At 44.2% G+C, this 25,145-nt stretch overlaps 1 protein-coding gene across 6 annotated transcripts in view; it reads left to right on the top strand.

Annotated features, from left to right (window-relative positions):
- TAOK3 (TAO kinase 3) overlaps positions 1–25,145 on the top strand; it is a 75,650-nt gene that overhangs the window by 23,365 nt on the left and 27,140 nt on the right. For 5 of the 6 annotated variants that reach the window (XM_058851961.1, XM_058851956.1, XM_058851959.1 and 2 more), the window contains exons 2-12: positions 8,284–8,373; positions 9,549–9,759; positions 11,935–12,006; positions 12,880–12,981; positions 13,261–13,306; positions 13,952–14,048; positions 17,672–17,785; positions 19,040–19,131; positions 21,018–21,111; positions 22,466–22,547; positions 24,903–25,070. In XM_058851961.1, the coding sequence (XP_058707944.1) occupies positions 9,640–9,759; positions 11,935–12,006; positions 12,880–12,981; positions 13,261–13,306; positions 13,952–14,048; positions 17,672–17,785; positions 19,040–19,131; positions 21,018–21,111; positions 22,466–22,547; positions 24,903–25,070 (987 nt within the window). In that variant the 5' untranslated portion in view covers positions 8,284–8,373; positions 9,549–9,639. The remainder of the gene's footprint in view (positions 1–8,283; positions 8,374–9,548; positions 9,760–11,934; positions 12,007–12,879; positions 12,982–13,260; positions 13,307–13,951; positions 14,049–17,671; positions 17,786–19,039; positions 19,132–21,017; positions 21,112–22,465; positions 22,548–24,902; positions 25,071–25,145) is intronic. The other variant, XM_058851960.1, reaches the window with a different exon arrangement.

The raw sequence follows: 25,145 nt of genomic DNA, 5'->3' as shown, positions 1-25,145 counted from the left end.
TTCATATCATAGCAAATTGCTCTGCTGAAGTACCTCATAAAATTCTCTGTTTCCATGGTGATTTACCTTCCACTTTTCCTAAAAGGACCCACTAGGTCCTGGGAGACAGACTACTTTCTTTGCCTGTGAGAAGATTAGTCACATCCCTTATTTTCCCCTTAGCTCTGCCTTGTTTTCTTTACACCAAGTAGTTTGAGTTTACTGATCCTTTTTTTTTTCTCTGCCTTTAACATTCTGAAATATTAAATCTCAGCACATTAAAGCTCATCTGAGGATGCCCCTGTGCACGAGGATGCAGCGCTGAAACTTGCATTTGGAATTTCGAGTGGAAAAATGAAATTTAAGCATAGATTATTTAAAATGAGAATTAAAGTCACAGTTAAAACTGTGTAGAGATTCTTCAGTGCTGCAATTCTAATTAAAAAAATAGGGAAGAGAGAATGCTGAGGGGACAGGTACCTGCCAGGTGACACATCCTAATCCAGGTGACTTTCTCCTTGTCCCTGCTTCTACCAACCTCTCTTTGGTGGAAAAAAAACCCTGTATTTGCCTGAGGAAGGCTCTGACTTGAGCTGCAAATTTTAGTTCATTTTACACATCTGATTCTAGTGCTCAGTGAAGCAAATTTTTGTTTGCCTTCCAGTTCTTATTTAAAATTGTAATTTTTCTGCATTAAAGCAACATTAAGGGGCTTTTCTGACCTGATGAAACCCACGATGACAAAACTTCAGGCTGAAATCACAGACCTAGACCTCTCAGTTATCCAGTTATTTAAAGAGTCTCTGGGTGCTGTATATTCTCATTTAATGGGAATAATGACATGGTGTGGTAGCTGCAATTTCAGTCTTAACTCAGAATTTTTTTATCTGCTAAAGCAGAGTAGTTGTTTCAGTTTAGAATTCTGCAGGATTTTGGTTTGGGTTTTTTTTGTTTGTTTGTTTGTGGTTTTGGGGTTCTTTGAGATTTTTTTTGTTGATATTCTTTCTTAGCTTTATTTTGGAACTTGTAGTGGGTATATTTGACAATATAATAAGTTTTTCTTCTTTTTTTTTTTTTTTCCTTAATTTTCTTTTTAAATTTTCTTTCCCTCCCCCCCCATCACGTGTGATCCCCATTATAGCCTCCTACCTGGAAGGAACCATTCATTTTTCCATGTTATACCCCTGCCTGAAAACTGGCATCGTTCACTGTGGGGTTTTTTTTCCATCTCAACAGTCTCTGTCATGCTGTTCAGGGGTGGTTTGCTGTATTGTGGCAGGAAAAAAATCTATTTATTACTTTCTTAATTATGATACTTTGGTATTTTCATGATAGCTGTGCTAACTTGTGTGTGCAGTTAGGAGCTGTAATTGTCATGAGGGTGTTAAAATGATCTGAAGAAGAGGGATCCTTGAGGGGGCTGGATTAAAAAACCATATGATGACTGATGCAGCAAACTTTGTGAATTCTTTGTGAATAAAAGCTGCACGTGATCTTTCTTCTTTCCAGACTTTCAGCCATCCAGTGCTCTTTTCATAGAGAATAAACACTCTCTTCCTGGACACAGTTATTAGATGATAATAATGAGATTTTGGATGTTAGCCACTCATGTTTCACTTCTATCTGTGTCTTTTACTAATGGCCATAAAAATTGGAGGTTACAAAAGAATAAACTTACAAAGCCAGTGGGTAAGTCACATAATATTAATGACTGATATTTCCTTGGCTGGTACCTGCTGTACTAAGTCTATCATCCTTTAATAATAATATTCCCAAGTGAACTGGAGGTTTTTGGGTTTTCCCAAATAAGCTTTTTCTCCTTTAACTCCACTCCTGAAGCAGACTTTGGCACCGGAATGAAACAGGTGTAGCCATTTCTAATGGTACCAGCATGGAACAAATTCCTGTTATTTATGTTAATGGTTGCAGTTGTGCCTATAAATAGGTCAGGAGGAGAGCTGGATGTGCTGGAGGCACAGGCAGAGCAGAAATTATAAACTGAAGCAGTCCAAAAGGCTGTTTCCTAAAGTCTTATCTCTGGCTGGCACCGAGCAGGCAGGAAGGAAGGAGGGTTGCCAAAGGAGAAGTTGTAGCAGGGAGAGATTCAGGGGGCAAAGAAAGGAGGAAGTACAACACAAACGAGGTGTCTTGGGAGACATCCACCTGGAAAGGCAGGTTGGGAATGTTGTGGAAATGTGTTGGAGTGCTGTGGCTTTCTGTGCTTCATAAACCAGCAGCAGTACAAGAGGTCAGGATGAGAAACTTTCCCCTTTTTATCCATGGAGAGAAGGAACAACATACACAGAACAGTGCAACTCAGCTTCTGTAAAATTCCTGTTTGGGGTTGTTTTATTAACAGTCAGTCATGGTGAAGATTCCTGGATTTTCTTAGAATGAAGAAGCACATGCTTCACACATACCTTCCCCTTCAAAGAGAAGAAAAAAGTTCAAACCCTGCAATTTGTGTTGTCATGAGAGGTGCTCTCACCCTGCAGGACCAGGGAATGTCTTGTCTTTTCCTCCTTCATGCACACAGCCTGTATCTGTTTCCTTACTTTGTGTAAGGACCTCCTGCATGATTCCTTCTGGCCAGTTTTACTGTGATGCAGCTTCCAGAAAATCAGTACCTGAGTTTACGTTTTCTTGCACAAAGAGAATAAACAGGATTTTTAAATAGAAAACTCCTTTTTCAAAGTCAGCTAATGTTATGACAAAATCCATGTAGCTACACCAGAACTGTCACTCACTGCCCTGCACTTACATCATGAAATCACATTTTGCCCCAAATGGCATCACAGGATTTACTTACATGAATATGTTCACGTGCCTCTCCTAAAACACACGTTTTCCTTGACTAGCACACAGAAACTGTCCAGTAACACAATTATTTGTTGACCTCCAGTAGTTAAATCTAACAGTCCCTGCAGTTTCTGGCTTTAATGGACAAATCAGAAGTCAGGCCATCTAAGTCATGGTAAGGAAACTACTTCTAAAATACAAAGAATTTTGTTGTGTTCAGAATTATTGTGGCAGTCACTTCTTACACTTCAGGAAAACTTGAGCTGGAGATGAGGTTTCAGCCTCGTTTGCTATTTAAATGACCTCTGGTGGCCACTGTGGTGGCTTCAGTGTCCCCCTTGGGGATCCTACAGCTCTGAGTTGTAATGCAGGTGGGCAGGAGCAGCTCAGATCTCGCTGCAGCATCACCCTGGACACTCTGGAAAACTCTGGGAATAGATTTGTCAGTTGCTGGACTTTGTTTTGTTTTGTTTTTCTTGATTATGTGATGGTCAAAATATAAACTCTTTGTAAAAAGTACCTAAAAATAGCTTTTAACCACAAAATGGATCCAGCTCTTTGGAAGCCATTACATTAATAGGTAGGAAACTCTGAGTGAGCTGGTGTCTCTTGAGGCTTCCACAAACAAATCCGATGACTTATTTGTGCCTCTGAGTAGCACACGCAGCATAATACTCATCAATTTATAATGGTCTGGAGTTTTAAGCAACATGATGAAGAGCCTGATAAAAACACTAAAGAGAAGAAAAAAATGCTGAAAATGGGGAGGCAGTTTTCTCAATTTCATGACCCATCTGTGATGCTTTTTAGAGATGTTTTGGTGAGAGGATCTGATGAAATCTGTATTTCTGTGTATGATGCTATTTGGGCTTAAAATGATTCACGGATCTTTCATCCCTTCCAGATGTACTGCTGAATTATTTCAAGTGTGCCATGATGAAATATTACGAAATGTTGTTGCTGGGAGCAGGAAGCCTTTTTTCTTCCCTTTATTTTTAATTAGGCAAGGTTTATTTCATGACTGAAAGTGTTTAATCTTGTTAAATAAATGTGAGAAGCTCTAACAACGCTCTCTAGATTTTATGGTAAAATAAAGGTTCTAATCCAAGACATGTTAATTACCCTTAAACTTAACAAGGGCATACATTTTTCATTAAATTGTTTTAAATTCAACAGGAGAACTATTGGGAAGCTACACCCAGTGCCTCTTGCTTTTTCATTACATATCTATTGTGAGAATGATGCTGTTTGACTTTTACACTACAGCCCAGGCTGTACCCCATGATTTTGGGTAGCTGTGATTATACATATTTAGCAAAGCAGTGGAATTCTAGAGCACAACTGGGACTATTCCTTTGGGGAGGGCTGGCCTGTGGCTTCATTTCATATTTGTTGAAACATTCCCGATGACTAAAACTGATTGTTTCTTGACTTTAAGCCCACTGATTTTATTTTTTTTTTAATAAGGTTGTCTTATATTTTAATTTTTTAATAAATTTATTGTCTTTTGCTGCATACATAGCGGTCGTAGGGTGAGTTATAAATTGAATATTTCCTTTAAAACTACTGTTCCTCATCAGGAAAAAAAGCTGTTTTTGTGAAGATATTTCTCTACAACAAGCCCTGCAAGTTATTAGCTGGATTTCATACCCCAGGGGCAGTGTGCAGCGATGGCCTGGGTCAGAAGAGTTGTGATTCAGGGTTTTATTAGCATGAGTAATGTGTGAACTCCACATGACCTGGTGCACACGCGAGCTCTGGACAGCCCTGACCCCCGAGCCCGGGGCCAGGATGGAATTCCAGGTACACTGTGGAGCCAAACTCTCCAAAGGGAAATTCCTGCACCTCTCCTCAGAAGTGAAGGTGATGAAGAGCTGTGGTTGCACCCAGATGTTGATAAGGAATGGTGTGTGACATTGACATGGATGTTCTGGGAGAAGTTATTCCTTGAGAAAGCTGAGCAATAGAGGTGGTGTTTGGGGAGCTGCTGCTGGTACCACTGTGTGGTTCTGTTCACGTTATCCAGCTCTCCTGGCAGACTGTATCCCGATTTCCCGAGTCTGCTCCTCCTGCTGTGTGCCCTCAGGAACACTGCCCTGATATCTGCAGAGCCCCAAATGCTCAGGAATATTTGTGTTTCCTGCTGAAGGTCACTGGGTACCTTCTGTTCGGGTTCCATGCCGAGTGAATCATTTCGCTTCAGAGAAATCTGAGGGAAGGACGTGAGAGGACTTGCTGCTTCTAGACCAGAGAGAAATCTTTCCTGAGTGTCTTGGAATTGGTGATTAATTTAAGCAAACAATAGTTGTAGACAAGGTGCTTTTTATATGCCCTGTCAGTGGCTTGAGTTTCTGTGCCAGGTATGTGAATCTGACTGCTTTAAGCATTAAAATGAGTGAAGTGCATGGAGAAAACATGAGTGTTGTATTCGCTTACATTGAATTAGCTGGGAAAATAATTCTTAACAATCAAAGAAATGACACTGAACAGCTTAAAACGTTGAGGTTCCAGAGTGTTCTCCAAAAGGCTTCTCTAAAATAATGGGCTGTTCATCCAAGACTGTGGCCCTCATGTGAGGGAGACAGCCCAGGATGAAGTGTTTGTGTTTGGCCTGGCCAGCCAGCCATATGTACCAATTAAAGGAAAGGGGAAGAGCTCCAGCTTCTTAAAAACAACACAAAAACTGCCCAAATCAAACCAACAAAACAGTTTATGTGTGAGGACTGCAGGGGAACTTGGGCACCTTCCTTATTTCAAACTCAAAAGGTTTCTTACTCAGGACAGTTATCAGCTGAATTTATCTCAGAATTTCCTTCTTTACATTGTATTCCAGGTTTTGGAGAGACTGAAGTGATGAAATGGGGCTCTGTGTTTGCCATTCTTGGGAAAATAATTCTGGTGTGAATTTATTCCCCTCAAAATAGGCATCTAAAAATGGGTGCATGAGCCATGTCATGCTGCTCCTCCTCTGAGTGGAATCTGCTGCTGGTCCACCCTGTTTCCTGTAGTTTGTTTTTCTGCATGAAATGGAAAACTTTGTCCTTGTTTTGGGAAGTACCCTGGTGTAGTTAGGAACTAAAATTAATTTTGTGCGTTTCTGAGCACATTTGAAACAGCCCTATGGTGCTTTGAGATGCAATTCAAACTGTGTTTTCACAAGCCACACACTTCGAGTTCTCAAGTTTATCTTACTGACAAACGTAATTTTAGATCCATGGATTATTTGGAAATATCGGTGATTTAGCTCCTCTTAAAGGTGCTTCCAGTTGTGCTTTGTTCTTCATATTCAGGTCAAGGTGTTTTCTGTTGTTATTAATACAGTTGTAAGTGGTAGGAGAGAACCTCTGTGCAGCCACCTGTAGCAAAAGCAGTTCATTCATGGTTTTTAAATGGGAGGGTTGCTTAGCATTGAGGAAACTCTGCTGTCTGAACAAAATGCTGATCTCCCAAACCCTCAAAATTTGGAGTCACTTTTCACTCCCCTAAGTCACTGCTGCTGTGATTAATGATGTTTCCTTTTGAGGTCTCCAGCACGTGCAGAGTCTCAAACGTGGATGAAAAACAAGGATGAAAAGCAGAAATCAGGCTTCTAATAGGAATTATTTCTTGGTGTGTTAATTCAGCACTTTGGTAATGAAAAGAACCTGCTCAAATCGCCCATACCTGGAATTTAAGTTTTTTCTATTAATGGTGCTCAACTCTTACAGTGCTCTGCCTTGATTGAAACCATTTTTATTTCAATGTCTCTAGAAGAGAGTTGTGATGTTAAAGATTTGTGATCTTGCCAGCCTAAACAGAAGAGGTGTGATTTGTATCTGTGGTGTTTTACACTGTCCAAGACCCAAACTGTGGATGTGGTGCTGTGCTGGTGTCAGTGCAGGGGGCTCTCAGCATTTGTGGGATCGTGTGGATCACTCTGTGATCATGTTCAGTCAACAGGACTCGGGTTGTTGTTGATGCACTTCCCATTCTAAGTTTTTTTATATTCATTACTGGGAAATAATAGTCCTGCTGAGCAGCTTAACCAGGAAGATTTACTTGCCTCACTACTCATGTCTGCTCTAATTGGAAAATTACATTATTACTTAGGACTTAACTCTAAGTATTGACATTTAGCCTCCCATTTTAAATACCTTGAATACTGGAGCTGCACAGGCTTTCTTAATGGCAGAGAGGTTCATTTGACTGGAGATGGATAAATTGTTTTCTCCATCAGTTTGTTTTTATTTTTTTAAAGCCAAATGGATTTTTCTGTTGGCTGAAGAATGCCAGACCTGAAATACTGCATTCTTTTCCCTGTCTGCAGGGCTGTAGTAAATATAGCACCTTTGGGTGAGGCAAATCAGCTGAAAATGAATAATCATTTCATTCATCTGGCTTTTGTTTATACTTGAGATTTTTATTTTTTTTTAAAAAAAGCAAAACATTGCAGAACCTTTTTTTGTGCTCTTCAAATAGCCTTTTAACAGCTCAGTAGTATTGGCCTGTGGTGAGATAAAGTAGCAAAAATAACATTTTTGGTAATGTTAGCTATTAGCAGGAAGATTTCTGCTCATTTATTTTTTTCCCCTAATAAAGGAGAGCATGAGTTAGTGTGTCATTAAATCAGGTGCCTATTAATTCAGATTTTGGCAGTGTAACAACTGCACTATGCTTAACTTGGAAGCATTTCTGCTGTGCATGTAGCTACATGATAATATTTTCCATGAGTTCAGGCTGTTTCTCAGCTCTCCCTGTGTCCCACTCCCCCAAGGGGACAGCAGTGGCTCTTTGGGGGTGTTCCCACATCCATGGGAGTGGGTGGCTGCAGTGGGTGCCATCTCTCACTGTGACCTGATGGGGCTCACTGGCTGCCACTCCTTTTCCATCTTTTCATTGCTCATCCTCTCCCTGGTGGAATTCAAGAGTGTTTGGCTTACTAATACTCAGGACTTTCCCTGGAATCTTGTGTGTCATCAGGTAGAACACAGAGTCAAGTAATGGATGCAGCCCTGTCAGCTTCCCATGGAGTCCTGGAATGGTTTGGGTTGGAAGGGACCTCAAAGCCCAGCCAGTTCCACTCCCCTGCCATGGCCAGGGACACCTTCCACTGTCCCAGGTTGCTCCAAGCCCTGTCCAGCCTGGCCTTGGACACTTCCAGGGATGGGGATTTTTTCCTGAGCTTTGTCCTTTCTAGAGATGATCTAAAAAGCAGGGTCTGAGAGGGAACTACATGTGCCCTAGCAAGCTTAAAAGTCTTTATAAAAGCCAAAGAACTTGGCATTTAACCTCTTTTCCTGGTTTTCTGTCTTGCAATGATATATGGTCCAAGGGCTTTGGAGCACAGGAAGTGCTTATCCTCACCCAGAGACACACCATTAGCATTCTCAGCCAATTCTCCTTGTGCTTGCCAGGAGGGCCCTGTAGTCACTGGCCTTTACTGGATGTGGTGTTCTTGTGTGTCAGAATAAGGTGTAAAACTTCAGAATCATTTTTCTAAATACAGTTCCTTGTTTTTCTTTGCAGAGTAGGAGAGTCTGGAGGGCTGGGAGCACAGGACAATGCTGCTGGAAGGAATATGAGCCACAGAGCATGGTTGGTGCCACAGTTATCCAGGTGGGCTCCTCTCACTGCACCTCTCCTTGCTCCATCACTGACCCTGAGCCAGCGAGGCTGTCTCAACACCAGGCCAAAATTCTGCATTCATCCAGATGGCACTTGAAGTCCAAAACCTTCTGAAGCCTTTTCTATGTGTGTTTTAATTTAAAATTTATCCAACTACTACATTTCAGCTGGTCTCCAATTATATGGGTTATATCATGGTGTAGGATGAAGGTTCTGGTGTGTGTTTGCAGGAGTCTCTTGGGCACAGACAAGATGTGGCCTCAGTAAATGAGGTGCTGAACCACAGGTGTGAAAGTAGCTCTGAGACTTGCTCCAGACTGCTCCAGGTGACTCAGCTGCAGCTCCTCTGCTGCATTTCACAAGCCAAAAGCAGATGGGCAAAGGCCCCCATCAGTGCTTTGCATACCAGTATTTAATGAGTCCATGCAGATTTTTCAAGATGTTTTGTTAAGAAATGGAAAACTTCCTGATACTAGGATGTTTCTTCCTTTTTTTTTTTTCCCTTTCCACACAAATAAAATTTTGGGGATCAATACTGGAAGTCTTCATTTAGATACAGCTCAGTTCTATGCTAAGGGAAGAGTTTAAGGAGGCAAAGATCTGCCTTATATCGTGGAGTTTAGGATTCTTCAAAAGCAATTCCATGTGCTGGGAGTGATCATGATCCAGCAGCCCTGGCTGTCATGCAGCTCTGAGCAAATAAATAGAGAAATAACAATTACATGGCTGCAAAGTGTTGCTGTGGAATAGCAGCTGACTTTTCCACCAGCACCAGCTGGCAATCAGGAGTAGAGAAAGCAAACAGCCCAGGAAAGTAGGAGGAACAACAGAGAGAGACTAAAAACTGTCACATTGGGAGCCCAGTGTGAAGAATAACAAACTCCTGTCACAGGATGTTTTGCATAGCAACAGGACTCTTGAATTCAAGTGGACTTCAGTGTCACTGCAGCACTTGCTTCCTGTGTGAGATAAAGAGCTGTTGTATCCTGAATGCATTTTAATCTCTCTATCTAAATAGGACTAATAATTAAAAAGAATTAGCTGGAGGGAGGAAGCGATGGTGAGGCCTATTGCTGCTGGAAGTGTTTCCTCTCATTTTGCTGCCAGAGAAGTGTGAACAGAAACACGTGCAAGGGAAGCAGATTAAAGATGAACTTTCCCACCAGGTGCTGAGAGCTGTCTGCAAACGGCTTTGTCGATGAAGGAAGAAATTGGTTGGGACTTGAGAGCACAAAGCAGTTCCTAACACGATTCAACATGCGCAAAGGGGTGCCAAAGGACCCAGAAATAGCTGACCTGTTCTACAAAGATGATCCTGAGGAAATATTCGTGGGTTTGCATGAAATTGGACATGGAAGTTTTGGAGCAGTTTACTTTGTAAGTAGAGTTCTTTCTTGTTTTGGAAAATGGAATCATTTCAGGTGATGTTTTGGAGGTTTTTGAGCAATTGTAGAAGGAGGTGTTCCTTGAATTTTCAGTGCTTTGTGTTGCATTAGTTTTGTGATAATACATCTCAAAAATAAGTGTTTCCAAACCACTCTTGATCTCTTCCATGTTCCAGCAGTATTTATAGTAGCAGTTTACTGTATTCTTAATAGTGCACCCAACTATCCAGGTCAAATATACAGTGTTTTGTGCTGTTTGATGCTGAAAGTTAAATTTAAACAGCTAAAATTTAATTTGCCAAACTGGAATTTCAAGACACTTGGAGTTCATACACATGGAAATCACTGCAAATTCCTTTATGGCAAAGAGAGAGTCCTCAGAGGAATGGGCATTCAAGCAGGAAGGATGTATGGCATTCATTGATACAGGCAAGAGAATTTAATCTGGAAATGAGAAAAATGGTGCTTTTACAGTTGGTATCAAACAAAGCCAAATCCACAATACTGCAATTGGAAATAATTATAATCTGGTTGGTATTAGTGAGCCTGAAATAGAATCAATATTGAACAAATCAGTTAAAGCCAAATTAAAGCTGCTTGGAACCATGGTCAGCCACTCAGGAGGATCAGGTCCACTGGGACTGGGTTTCTGGGTATCAGACAGTAAAGTATTAAGATAAGATCCCTGACACCTCTAGCTGGCCATAGGTAGCATGAGTTATTTTAAGCATTCCAATTCACTGTTTGGAGTTGTGTGAAGTGATGGAGGTGTTGGTGGAACTGTTGTAAGGTGAGGAACCTTAGATTTTATGTCATATAAGTATTTAAGATGTATTTTGAAGGATAACAATATAGTTTCTCAAGGTATCATCTCAAATAGGCCCAAAACTGCTTCAGCAAGTGGCTTTTCCCCAGGTGTGCTCATAGAGCCCTGGGACTTGCCTCAGCCAAGAGCATCCCAAGCCCTTGCTGCAGCCAGAACTTTCCCCACAGCTCTGGGAATGTGGCAGTGTGTCCTTCAGTGACAAATCCCAGCTGGAAGGACAGATACCATGGTCAGGTGGAGCTGCTTGGAATTAATGTGACAGGCAGAAAGCATTAATACATCTGAGTAAAACACTCTTGATTGTCTCGGTGCTGAATCAGAGTGGCAAGTGGTGGGGAAGGGCTTTGCCTTATCCCAGTTACTCATTTTCAGCTTTCTCTGTCTCATTTGAGGAGTGTGTGCTGTGAGTGGCTTGTGTCACCTCCCTTCAGTAATTCCTGTGCTCCACTGGTTCACTCAACACAGTTTTTCTTTGAAGTCCCCACATGCCTCAAAAAATGTCATTAGTTAATACTTTACTTGAAAGGAAGATTTACCACATTTAGCTCCTATTATAGTTTAAGCTTTTCACTGTCACTAATTTTCTTTTTTTTTGTCCCAAAAATGGTTGGAGGTACAGAGATTTCAGCAACTGTTTTAAGACCAAAAGCTTGATGTTTTTTACCCTTAACATGCAGAAATGAGGGCAGTGCCAGTCCAGACAAGGAGAGATCTTTCCAAACCTGAGATTTTAGCCTCCAATTACCATCCTTACATCATCCAGGCTGCAGAAAAGTACAGTTTTGATGGCTGTATAATCTTCATCACAAAACTAAGATCTTGTGCAGTGAAAGGAAAGCTTTTTAATTTTGATAAATTCCAGGTTGAATCATCTTCTTGAAGCTGGAAATTGAAATAGCTGCTTAAAAATGTCAGTGCTGTATGGAGTTTTGGGATGAAAGAATGGCGATTCTGATACACTTCTTTATTTGTGGCTTTGTCAAACACTTTGCCAAAGGTTTATCTAAAATGGTTTCTACTGCAATACCAATAAAACTGTATTTTGTGGGGTCTCAGTAAGTGCAATATTGGGCCTTTTACAAATCAATAGAGAAGCAGCACAAAGTGTGAGGGAGGAACAGTGGATATGGACAGATAAAATCAGGGAGAAGTGTCCTAATAGTTGTGTGAGAAATCTTATCCTGAGGAAGATGTCTCTGAGGTGTAGGAGCTTGCAAGAATATAGGAGAAAAAAGGCTGCATTTGCCACGGGCACAGCTCACTCCATGGGGAGTGGGGGGAAAATGAAGGTTTTTCAATCTATTTCTTGCTTTTGTCAATGTTTCTCTTTCCCTACACCAGGCTACGAATTCCCACACTAATGAGGTGGTGGCAGTCAAGAAGATGTCCTATAGTGGAAAGCAAACGAATGAGGTAAGAGGAATAAAGGCAATTGTGCATTCAGGAGCTGTGGCAGCTCCAGTGGAAATCTGAGCAGTGAAATGAGCTGCAGCTCTGGTTTGACCCCACCAGAACAGCTTTTAATGCAGGAGCTGCTGCTCCCTTCCATGGGAACTGTGGAGGTTTGGGGAGAGAAAATGAGCTTATGCAAATTTTGACAAATAGTTCAGTTTAAGGAGGTGAGTGGGGATTCAGAATGCCTGGATGGGGCTTGTTTCAGAAATAATTTTATTAAAAAGTGTGTTAAGAGCACTCTGGCCACTGGAGCACATCTCTGAAACTTTTGAGGATCTATCCAATTGCAAAGACCTGCTAATCTCAGTCTCATTTCAGTTGTTGCTTGTTAATTGTTCCTCTTATTTTTGTGTGGAACTTGGACCCACTGTTCCTTTGGACAGGTGTGTGGATGTGCAGGGTGTATTTGTTTGTTAAGAGCCAGCAGGGGTGGTTTAAACTCATTTTCCTTTGGTTGCTTGTTGCTCTCCCAAATGTCAGTGGTTTTGTTGAGCAGCTCACTGCTACTCTCTATAGTTTCTTACAAACTTTGAGGCTACTGAACACTTTAATTTGCAAAGCAGCAGCATTTAAGTAAAATGTATTGCAGTTAAAATGAAGAAAAAAGTATTTTGGCAGTCCTCAAGCTGTTAAATGTATCTTGGGGGTATCTCAGTGTAGTAGGGACCCAGGCAACTGATTTACAGCTGTGCTTTTGCTGCACTTTCCATCTTATTGTAAAATAGTTTTATGGTCACTTCTCAGACTGTCCTACGGTGTGTGGTGCGTGAAAGGATGTAGAGAATAAAGAAGAGGAATGTATTTATACTTTTTGCTTTGTTTTTTCGTTAGAAATGGCAGGATATCATCAAAGAAGTCAAGTTTCTCCAACAGCTGAAGCACCCCAACACCATAGAATACAAGGGCTGTTACCTGAAGGAGCACACAGCATGGGTGAGTGAGGGGCATTTAGAGCAAATGGACACTGCAGCACTCAAATCCTCAGCACAGGCACTGAAATAGCTTTGGGTTTGTGGTGAACAGTACTAAAATAAAGTCAAATTTTTCATCTTTTGATGGAAAACTAACAAAACCTACTACTTACTTTTTTTTTTTTCCCTTAATCAGGGCGTTAAAGCCACCATGTGATTTAAATTTGGAATGTAAAGAAGTTTTCTAATTTCAAAATGCTTCCAGAGATACTTGAAGGCATGATGTTCTCTTTTTTTGCAGTTGGTTATGGAATACTGTTTAGGATCAGCTTCTGATTTGCTAGAAGGTAAGTTTGATATATTTTGGATTTTCTTTTTGCTAGTACCAGGACCCCCCACCTGAGTTTGATGGGAGGCTGTTTCACAGAGTGGGGTTTTACAGATGGTGCAGGTGGTCTGCCTGTCCTGCTCCATTCTCTAGGAAGAATTTAAGGCTTTTCCAGTGCTACAGATAGTTGGCATGCATGTTGTAATTTTGTCAAATGAAGGTATAAAAGTGTACAGGTGTGTTCCTGTAATCTGTGCCTTCTTAGGCTGCCTGTTTCCAGAGTAGCCATAATAAAATCCTGCAGACATCACCTTTGTCCTTGCCTTGTAGCATGGAGGAATAATTACAGATGGGTTTTAGAACAGGAGGATTATGGGTCCTCAAGACTGGAACAGCACCTGCAAAGAAATAGGGGAATCTAAGTCAAAACAGGGAATCAAAGCCAAAGTTTACAGAAACTAGTGTTCCTTGGGGGCCAAGATCATAGGATCACAGAGTGGTTTGGGTTGGGAGGGACCTTAAAACCCTCACAAGAATTCTTCCCTGATTTCTCTTAGTAGTAGATTGGTGGGATTCCTTCCTTTAAGAAACACTTTCTCAGGAAAATATCCCATTTATTTTCTTCTGTTTTGTTTTATTTTCTTGATTTTTTTTTCCCCTGTAGTTCACAAGAAACCACTCCAGGAAGTGGAGATTGCTGCCATCACCCACGGTGCCTTGCAGGGGCTGGCCTACCTGCACTCCCACTGTAGGATCCACAGGTGAGGCTGCAGCTGCTGCTCTTCCACCTGCTGCTCCCTGGAGTCTCAAAGCTTCTTCACTGGCTGTAAACAGCTTTGGAAAAAGTTATTCTGCCAACATTTTCTCTGCCTTGTTGACGATTGTTCTATGCTGACCCTGGTAACAGGCTATGCAGGAATGTTGCACTAAACACTAATAGAAGAATATCACTCTAAATGTGCCAAATAAATTGGAGTTCACTGAGCTAGACTATTTCTAAGGCTAGATATATTTTCATATTTACACCTGAATAGGTAAAACTGTATTGGTTTTGCACAGCCTGCTTTTTGGGAGCAGTGGGGCCACAGAGATGAGATGGAATCACAGTCAGGTGATGGAAGTGTAAGTCAAGGATAAAACTACCTGAGGACAAATCAAAGCACTTTTCTACAGAAGGTGGCAGAGCACTGGAGCAGCTGCCCAGGGAGGGTGTGGGTTTTCCCTCTCTGGAGATATTCCAAACCCACCTGGACGCGTTCCTGTGTCACTGCTCCAGGGGGCTTGGACTGGGTGATCTCCAGAGCTCCCTTCCAACCCCAACTCTCCTGTGCTGCTGTGACCTGAATTCATCCAAGGGGTATTCCACCTTTTATCTGCTGAGGTGGGAAGGCCACTCTGCTCCCTCAGAAATGAGGAGCAGCGACACATTTCTGTTTTGGGGCTGCTGTGGCAGAAAAGGAGAGGCGAGAGTGCGAGCCCTGCCTGGGCGGGGAGCTGAGCTGTGCCGCTGGGCACAGCCCCTGGGAGAAGATGCTCTGCCAGCGGCAGGGGCGAGGCTGAGGGGAAGAAGGGGCAGAATTTTGGGGCTGAGGGACCCAGTTTTGGGGCTGAGGGACCCAGTTTTAGGGCTGGGGGACAGTTTTGGGGTTGAGGTCCCAGTTTTTGGGGCTGAGGGTCCCAGTTTTGGGGCTGAGGGTCCCAGTTTTGGGGCTGAGGGTCCCAGTTTTTGGGGCTGAAGACCCAGTTTTGGGGTTGGGGGTCGCAGTTTTGGGGCCGGGGGTCGCAGTTTTGGGGCCGGGGGTCGCAGTTTTGGGGTTGGGGTCGCAGTTTTGGGGTTGGGGTCGCAGTTTTGGGGTTGGGGTCCCAGTTTTGGGGTTGGGGTCCCAGTTTTGGGGTTGGGGTCCCAGTTTTGGGGTTGGGGTCCCAGTTTTGGGGTTGGGGTCGCAGTTTTGGGGTTGGGGTCCCAGTTTTGGGGCTGAGGGTCCCAGTTTTGGGGTTGGGGTCCCAGTTTTGGGGTTGGGGACCCAGTTTTGGGGCTGGGGTCCCAGTTTTGGGGCTGAGGGTCCCAGTTTTGGGGCTGGGGTCCCAGTTTTGGGGCTGAGGGTCCCAGTTTTGGGGCTGGGGGTCCCAGTTTTGGGATTGGGGTCCCAGTTTTGGGGCTGGGGGTCCCAGTTTTGGGGTTGGGGTCGCAGTTTTGGGGTTGGGGGTCCCAGTTTTGGGGCTGAGGGTCCAAGTTTTGGGGCTGAGGGTCCCAGTTTTGGGGTTGGGGTCGCAGTTTTGGGGCTGGGGGTCGCAGTTTTGGGGCTGGGGGTCGCAGTTTTGGGGCTGGGGGTCGCAGTTTTGGGGCTGAGGGTCCCAGTTTTGGGGCTGAGGGTCCCAGTTTTGGGGCTGAGGGTCCCAGTTTTGGGGTTGGGGTCCCAGTTTTGGGGCTGAGGGTCCCAGTTTTGGGGTTGGGGTCCCAGTTTTGGGGCTGGGGGTCCCAGTTTTGGGGCTGAGGGTCCCAGTTTTGGGGCTGGGGGTCCCAGTTTTGGGGTTGGGGTCCCAGTTTTGGGGCTGGGGTCCCAGTTTTGGGGCTGAGGGTCCCAGTTTTGGGGTTGGGGTCCCAGTTTTGGGGTTGGGGTCCCAGTTTTGGGCCTGAGGGTCCCAGTTTTGGGGCTGGGGGTCCCAGTTTTGGGGCTGAGGGTCCCAGTTTTGGGGTTAGGGTCCCAGTTTTGGGGTTGGGGACCCAGTTTTGGGGCTGGGGGTCGCAGTTTTGGGGTTGGGGTCCCAGTTTTGGGATTGGGGTCCCAGTTTCGGGGCTGAGGGTCCCAGTTTCGGGGTTGGGGACCCAGTTTTGGGGCTGAGGGTCCCAGTTTTGGGGTTGGGGTCCCAGTTTTGGGGCTGGGAGACCCAGTTTTGGGGCTGAGGGTCCCAGTTTTGGGGCTGAGGGTCCCAGTTTTGGGGTTGGGGTCGCAGTTTTGGGGTTGGGGTCGCAGTTTTGGGGTTGGGGTCGCAGTTTTGGGGTTGGGGTCGCAGTTTTGGGGTTGGGGTCGCAGTTTTGGGGTTGGGGTCGCAGTTTTGGGGCTGGGGGTCGCAGTTTTGGGGTTGGGGTCGCAGTTTTGGGGTTGGGGTCGCAGTTTTGGGGCTGGGGTCCCAGTTTTGGGGCTGAGGGTCCCAGTTTTGGGGTTGGGGACCCAGTTTTGGGGCTGAGGGTCCCAGTTTTGGGGTTAGGGTCCCAGTTTTGGGGTTGGGGTCCCAGTTTTGGGGCTGAGGGTCCCAGTTTTGGGGTTGGGGTCCCAGTTTTGGGGCTGAGGGTCACAGTTTTGGGGCTGGGGGTCACAGTTTTGGGGCTGGGGTCCCAGTTTTGGGGTTAGGGTCCCAGTTTTGGGGTTGGGGTCCCAGTTTTGGGGTTGGGGACCCAGTTTTGGAGCGTGTCCGGCCCCGCGCGGGGTCCTGGCTCGGGGCCGCCACCTGGTGGCGAGGGGGCGGCACTGCAGGCCCCGCGCCGCCCGTCCCGCGTCGCGCTGCGGATGGAAACGGAGGGAATTCTTGTTTTTATTATTTAATTGCAGGCACAATGCTGGCAGATATATTTTGCTGATACCTGATGTGGCTGTTAAGCCGCGGTTATAGAATCACAGCGTGGTTCGGCTTGGAAGGGACTGTAAAGATCATCCAGTGCCACCCGCTGCCATGGACAGGGACATATTCCACTATCCCAGGGGGCTCCAAGCCTGGGACGCTCCCAGGGATCCAGGGAAAGCCACCTCTTCTCTGGATACCTGTGCCTTGTCATATTCCTTCCTAATTTCCATCTAACCCTGTTCTCTGTCAGTGGGAAGCCATTCCCTCTTGTCCTGTTAGTCCATTCCTTGTAAATCGGGAATAAATCCCTCTCCATCTTTATTGCAGGCTCCCTTCAGGTACTGGAAGGCCACAGTTAGGTCATCCTGCAGCCTTTTTTTTTTCCAGGCTAAACAATTCCAGTTCTCTCAGCCTTTCATTTCAGGGAGAGGTGCTCCATCCCTTTGGCTGTTGTACAGTGAAGGGGACAGCCTGTGCTCTTTGTACTTTCGAGGTGTTCATTCTTGCACAGGCAAGACTTCAGCACTTGTCCTGCAGCAGAAGTGTTGGGATGTACAAGTAATACTTGTGGATGAAATATTCCATAGTATTACTTTTGAAGCAGTGCTGTGTGGGGAATGAGGGGACAGAGGTTACTCTGGACTTGCTGCTGAAATACTGTCAGTGAATTCCTCTCTGTGTCTCTGTCCCAGCATTACCTGCCATGTGTGTGACAGGATATCCCGTGCTTGCCCTTTGCAGACAAAGGCATCTCACAGAGTTTGCATCATGCTAAATTACTTTCTTTTTTTGTTTCTCCTTTTTTTTTTCTCTGTTAAAGGGATATTAAAGCTGGAAATATTCTTCTAACAGAACCAGGTCAAGTGAAACTCGCTGATTTTGGGTCTGCATCTATAGTCTCCCCTGCCAACTCTTTTGTGGGAACGCCTTACTGGTGAGTGAAGCCTGCAGTGCTTTAGTCCTTTATAAAACTGCTCTCTTCCCTTTCCAGTGCTTCACAATACACTAATAATACCTGGATAGAATCTTCATTAGCCAAGAAATTTTCCTGATGTCCCCGTGTCCAGATCTTCAGGAAGAGTGTCCGTAAGGGTCATGAAAGGAGAGGTTTAGGCTGTGCAGTGCTTGGAAATGCTCTTGCAATGCCATTGGCTTAAAAATAACTCACACTTACCACAGGTGATGGGACTGAGACATTCACGGAGAAAGGGGATCCTGTTAGTCTGACTGGAAGTCACACAGCTACTTAAATCCTGTTTTGAAGGAATTGCTGAAGGGTCACCCGAGTTCCTTGGCATTCCCAGCACCGAGGACCAGCACAGCTCTCCGCTCCACTGATTCTGTGGCAGAGGCCCCAGGCAGTGCTGGGAGGTCACCATGGCCCAGCCTTGGAATGAGGCCGTTTGGCAGGAAGCCTTTTTTTTGGAAGAGCACAATTTAAGAGGCTGAATTTTTGCAGGCTGAGCCTGCTGCTTCTCTGTCCCCACTCTATCCCTTTAGCCTGGACCACCACGTGTCCCTGCTGTTCCTGATTTCCCTGTTCCTTTCATAGCTGCACTCACAGGCTGCATTTGTCTGCTGGAAATGCTCCTCATGTGCCAAGGGGAAGCCTGGGGGAGGGTGCAAGGGGTGTCTTCAGGGCTCTCCCAGCCCTTGTCAGCCTGCAGCTACAATGCCCTTGGAAATAGGGGGGTCTCCCATGTGCCAGCATATTCTGCTAACAGGAGGATGATTGGGTTGACCCTTTTCCTTCCCCCTTTCCCCTTTTTTTCCTCTTCCCCCCCTTTCCCCTTTTTTCCTCTTCCCCCCCTTTCCCCTTTTTTCCTCTTCCCCCCCTTTCCCCTTTTTTCCTCTTCCCCCCCTTTCCCCTTTTTTCCTCTTCCCCCCCTTTCCCCTTTTTTTCTCTTCCCCCCCTTTCCCCTTTTTTCCTCTTCCTCCCCTTTCCACTTTTTTCCTCTTCTCCCCTTTTCTCTTTTTCCCCTTTCCCTTTCCTCTTTTGCTTTCCCCCCTTCCTCTGAGCAGTTGCTGGTGTGGTCAGTCCCTGTTCCATTCCAGCACGCTTTTCCTCAGCTCCCTGCTGTCTCTCCTGATCTGTGGCTTTGCTAAAGGGGATGAAAAGCAGCTCAGCTGATGTGCTTGGAGTGACCCTGTGTGTCCCTTAAGGCAGCCTTTGCTCTGTGGTTGGCAGGATGGCACCAGAGGTGATCCTTGCTATGGACGAGGGGCAGTACGACGGGAAGGTGGATGTTTGGTCTCTGGGGATCACATGCATCGAGTTAGGTGAGTGAACACACAGCAGCTGAGGTGGCTAATTAACTCTGCAGTGTGTTGGGAACTCCTGCAGAAAGGGAAGATCATTATTCCTCAGCAGTTTTCCCCTTTAAAATGTCTGACTTGGAAAACTGACATTGAGTTAAATCTTTTTTTTTTTGCTGGCAAATCAAGAGTAAGCCACTAATGCACTGTGCTTTCATGTTAGTCTGGTGTGCTCAGTTATTCCCTGGAGAACCAGAGCATTTTGCTCTTGAGTGAGAGGAAACTATGGTTTGTCATCTGTGTTTTCAAAGCTGCACTCTGAGAAAGTTGTCCCAGCTGTCGTGTCAAGGGAACTGGTGTCCTAAGGATTGTGTGTCAGAAAGGACCTACATTTAATTTTCAATTCTTCTTACTTCCCTGCTCTCTGAAACAAAAATCTTCAGTCTCAGCTGAAAAGTTTGTGCCATGAATCATCGTGGACAGGTTCTTTACAGGAAGAAAAGGGTTTGCACTGCAAAGGGCAGATGATACACATCCACAGAGCCTGGAGGAGAGGTGGATGTGATGGCAGGTACACAGAACAGACTCTAAGTGTGTGTTTCAAATTTGAGTATTGACACTGCATGTGCTGAGTAGATTATTTTCAAAAATCAGTCTTGATATGGATTCTGCTTAACAGCACTAATAACTTGTGTGGGTGAGTTCACTGAAAATGTCATTGGTGAATGTTTAATCATCAGAAATGTATGAGATAACAAAGAGGGGGATGTGCAGAAGAAATGTTATCTCTGAATTGAGATGGTGTAGATAACCAGTAACTAACATGGCTGTATTTCATGTGCCAGCATGCTGACACAGTCTGTATTTTGATACAAAGAATGCCAGAACTGGAAGTTTTAGCCTTCTGTTGTTGTGCATGGCCAGTGATTTTTGTTTGTATAGAGTCCAGGTGTGTCACAGCTTCTCAAGGAGTAAATCACAGCAGTAGGAGAGAGGCTGTGGTACCAGAATTTCTGTGGAGCTTTTTACTCAGAAACCTCAAAGTCACTTTAAAGAGATGATGGATTTGCTTTCTTTAAAAATACCTTTTTGAGAAGCATTTAACTTTTTTAAACTTCAGACTTTGCATGATTCCCTGTCTGAACAGGAGGTTAGGCAGCAGTGGGAGGAAATCTCCTGTTGAGCAGCACTTGGCTTTCTTTGAATGCTGATGTCTTAATTCCTAGTGTAGCTGAAGTAAGTAGTGATTAAGGAAAAGCAAATGTGGTTTGCAAGGGACTGCTCTGGCCTGAAAGAGCTGAGAAATCCTGGCACCATGACCTTGGTGAGAACCAGCCTCCCCTAGAACTGAGTTCTGCCCTCCTGAGAGGTCAGGGGCTGCTGGGCAGGTGCCCTCTTGGTGCAAGGAGTGGGAAGCATTTCAGTGAGAGGGAGTTCATGGCACATCTGGAAAGTGAATTTGGTGATGTGTCCCACTTGGACTGACAGGTGAGGCAGGCAGCCACTTTTTCCTGCAATCCACATGTTCCAGCAGTGCATCAAAGGTCTGTAGGGACTGATACAGCATGTCCTGGCCCTGAAGCGTGCTTAAGATTAGTTTTATTCAGTTTCAGCTGATTTTGCCACAGCAGATCAGGTGTGAGATGTTACAGGGAAAGTAAAATTTACTGCAAACTCTTCATTATAACTTTTATCCTGCTCTCTCTGGATTTTGTCATCCGTCTCCAAGTGAATTGCAGCTTTCCTTGGGTGGGTGTCTGGGTTTAACTTGGAATATTAAAATAATTGGCCTAAGTGTGATTACAACAGCACTGAGTATTGATTTAGCAGTGATACCCTGCTCGTACTTCCATACATTTCTTTTTTTCCAGACAGCCTTATCACACCTTTCTGTTCTTTTCTCTTTCCAGCTGAAAGGAAGCCTCCACTTTTCAACATGAATGCAATGAGTGCCTTATATCACATAGCCCAGAACGATTCCCCTAGGTTACAATCAAATGAATGGTAAGAGAACCATTAACAGCTGATTTTTGTTGTTTATTTCCCTGAAAATGCCTGTGACACTGCACAGTTCAAGCCTGACAATGAATGTGTTGGTTGCAGTGCAGTGATCTGTGTGTGTTCTCAAATCTTGTGTAGGCTGGCTCAGTTTTGACCTGTCACTCTGGCTGTTCTACAATCTAAAAGTGTGGAGGTGTTAATTCTGGGGTGTAGCTGCTGCAGGAATTAAAATATTCTCAGATGTGTTAAACCAGCCATGGCTCAGCATCAGCAAAGTTTCCAGCTGCCAAAGATCCCTGTTGGCAGAAGAGTTGTTAGCATTGCTGTGCAGCTGAAATGTGGAGAAAGGGAGGAGAATGTGGAGGTAATTGGATATTTTTGCAGTGGGTGACTCCAAAAGCCCTCAGAGCTCTGTGGCCAGTGAACACTCCCTGTGCTCCGGGCTAGTTCCAGGGTCTGAGCTTGGCCACAAGAACACTTTGTTATTCTGTGGGAGCAAAGTTCCCAAGATTGGAATGTTGCTGTGGGGTGATGCTGGGCAGAGTCTGCAGAAAGCTTGAAACAAAAGCTCCTGCTGAGGTGTAAAGTTCCCCCATTTCTCTGCTGGGCATTTGAGCAGCACAACTGTTTAATTGCTGATTGTTCTATCAATCCAGTTTCCTTCTTTCATCCTCTGTTTTGCCCATTTTTCAAGGTTCCAGGAGCTTGCTCTGCTGCCTGCAGCCTGGTCCCCACGTTCTGTGCAGGATTTGCAGAGCAGAGACAGCTGTGGATAAACACAGCACCACCTCAGAGTTCTTGCAAGCACTTGTTTACAGCACCCTGTTTGCTCTCTTGGAGTCACCAAGGTGCCTTTTGTGCTCCTTTTAACTCCAGTGGCACTAGAAAGATCAGTTTCCTTCTTTTTTTTTGGGATAAAACCTCAAATAAAAAGCCCCAAGTGTTGAACTGAGCATTGAGGGGCTTTAGTGAGGCAGGGTTCCCTCTGTAACCTCCCAGAGATCAGTCCCAATAATTCCACTGTCATTTGTTTTTAAGCAGTTGAAGTAAAATCATAAATAGTGACTGGTACATGTAGTTGTAACTTGGTTTTCAGTTTGTGCTGAGGGATAGTTGTGTGTCCCTGTTCTTTCAACAACCTTTAAGTGGGAAAGAATTGATGAGATCAACTTGGAATTTGGAAAAACCCAGTTACTTTCTCTTCCTTAGAACTTAAGAACAAATTAGTCATCGTTTTTGTTTTGCTTTGCACTGCTAAGTTTGAATGTATTCCAGATACTGAGGTGTTTTTTTTTTCTTTTAGATTTTTAATTTTTTTTTAAATTTTATTTTAATTTTTTTTTTTTTTTTTTTTCAGGTCAGACTCCTTTAGGGGATTTGTTGATTACTGCTTACAGAAAATACCTCAGGAAAGGCCATCATCAACAGATTTGTTACGGGTAATTTATCAAATCCTCTCCAGAAATCTGGGGGAAATCTGTTTGTCTACCAAAATAATTTTAAAGGTGGTGAACAAATTTGCCCTTACAAAAATCCACTCTTTGGTTGGTTTTTTTGTTTTCTTTTTCCCTCCATTCATGCATCACACTCAGCAGTTAAAAGTAGCAGACCCAAACCACCAGACCCAAAAGGTGTTTAAATCCCTTTCATGGTTTCTGTACTGAACCCAATTAATTAAACTTGTTTTGGAAATAAGTGGATCATTTTGGAAGGGGTTTTTACAGGTCCACAATTGCCAAGAGCCTGTAGGAGGGGGACCTGGGAGTGATGTGTGTAGAGTTTGCCAAGGTTTTGTCAGTGAATCATAAATCAGTTCCAGTTTAAGTCATTTGGGTTCAGTTTACCTGGGAAATTCAGGAATTGTTTACAGCTCCAAGGGCTTTGCTTTTGGGAAATTCAGCAGCAGCCTTCTATTAGAAGGTAGGGGGATGTGAAATCCTGTCCAGCCCCTTTTCCATCAGGCTTTGGCTTTTCTTTTAAGTGTTGCCTTTCTTTAAAACTGATTATTAGCCCTGCTCTCCCTCTGGCTGCTGGTGCCAATGACCTCTCCAGGTAAATGATGAAGGAGCTGTTTGTGCTCCCTTTGGCACCTGGTATATTTTTTTTATTTCCTGTGGTACATTTGTGCTGTGGCAAATAATCAGTGTTTTGATCCCTGGTTCTACTTGTAGCACCCTGACCAGCTAATAGGTTTATGTTGTGGGTTTTGGAGTGATTCATTCCTGGGGATTGGCAGCCTTGCTGCTTTCTAGGAACAGGCTGAGTTCATTGAAGGATGTGATTTCAGGAGTACCTTAGGTTGGAGTCTGTACAAACAATTAGAGCTGAGATCTGAGCCCAAAATCCTGTATATTCCATATTTTATATTTATGTTTTATTCATATTTCTCTCTGCCCTACACTTTTCACATGGTCATGTTTTAATATTTGAGTGCACACATAGAATGGATTTAGGTTCAGGATCATGGTTCCAAATGCTTTGCTGCTTTCTAAAAATTAACTACAATGAGATAAAAATGGGTTCCTTTTTTTCCTAATCATAAATAAGCTGCAGATTGTTACTGTTCACAGAGAAATAAATGGTGGTTATCTGCATTGAGGAGCAGAAATGATTCATTTTGTTTCTGTGTGAAATGATGTTGAGAACTTTTAGCTCTGATTCAAAAATAAACACCATCACTACAAGCAAAAAATGGGTACTGAAATGACTGGCTGTCCCCACTAGCAAAACTCAAATGCACAACAGTTTGAATTCAATTAAAAACGAGAAACTAGCTTGTGGCATGGTGCTTTCCTTGTTTATTTACAAATCATTAAAAGATGATTAGCTCATCCTTTCAGCTCTTTTGTTGAAGGCTCTCATTTTAGAGCGGGCTGAGGCTCCATGTGCTGGTTACTCCAGCTCCAGGGCATGAATTCACTCTGGAGCTGAGCCCACAGGAGAGCTGGGAGGCCAAGCAGGCAAAGGTGACCCTCCTGAGAATTTCCTTGCAGGTGGGTCCAGCTGTTGAGGCTCTAACAAAAGCCCCTTGTGGCATTTGCAATTCATGTTTTTTCACCCAGATTTCTTTTTTTTTTTCCATTGCAATTTTTTCTGTTTTCACTGTAGATTTTTCTACAAGCATGCAGAGGATGTTTGTGCCCTAAAGCCATCCCCCTTGGGAACTGCTAAGCAGCTGTAGGATCCCATATAGAGCATTGGCAAGTGTACACTCAGGTTTTCTGCTTTAGCCAAGGTTAAATGGGAAAGCTGGAGACTTCTATATCCACTGCCAGCTGCAGAATGTATCTGATAAATCAGAGAGGAGGCTTTAATCATGTTCTTAAATACCATTAAAGAATTTATTAAGTCTGCACTTAAAACCTGTGCAGGAGTTGGCAAGAGCCTGATTTGATTTCAACTCTGGCTACAAAAGCTTTAGGTATAAATAAACTTTGTGGTCTCCTTGCTAGCTTTATGTGCAAATTGGAATAGATGGATGCAGGATAAATCTTTGCAGGTTGATTCTTCTTTGTTCTGGATGTATTTTGTTCATTCCTTTGCCTCCAAGGTTTGAAGTGTGAACCAGCTCAGGAAGGGACAAGTCATCTGCGTAGCCTGGAGAGCTCAGAAAAGCTGACCCCAGCACGAGCTCAGTGTGTTTGGAGTCTTTGAGAAAGGGTGTTACCAGTTATTGAATATGAACAGATAAACTGCAGAATGGGAGCTGTCACTTCAGGGCTCTGAGAAGTCCCCCACTGCCCCTGGTTTAACCCCAGAGTCTGAAACAAGGTGTTCTATTTCCTTTAACCCAGCACGATTTTGTCCGCCGGGACCGACCGCCCAGGGTGCTCATAGACCTCATCCAGAGGACCAAGGATGCAGTGAGGGAGCTGGACAACCTGCAGTACCGGAAAATGAAGAAAATCCTGTTCCAGGAGACACGCAACGGCCCCCTGAACGAGTCCCAGGAGGAGGAGGAGGTACTGGGGATTTGTTACCCCGTTTACACTGCTACAAGTAATTTAATTTTAGGGCCAGGGAGATGTTCCTGTCCT

This window comes from Poecile atricapillus, chromosome 16 (genome assembly GCF_030490865.1).
Source record: "Poecile atricapillus isolate bPoeAtr1 chromosome 16, bPoeAtr1.hap1, whole genome shotgun sequence".
Taxonomy (NCBI): Eukaryota; Metazoa; Chordata; class Aves; order Passeriformes; family Paridae; genus Poecile; species Poecile atricapillus.
This window is presented reverse-complemented; position numbering and strand designations above follow the sequence as displayed.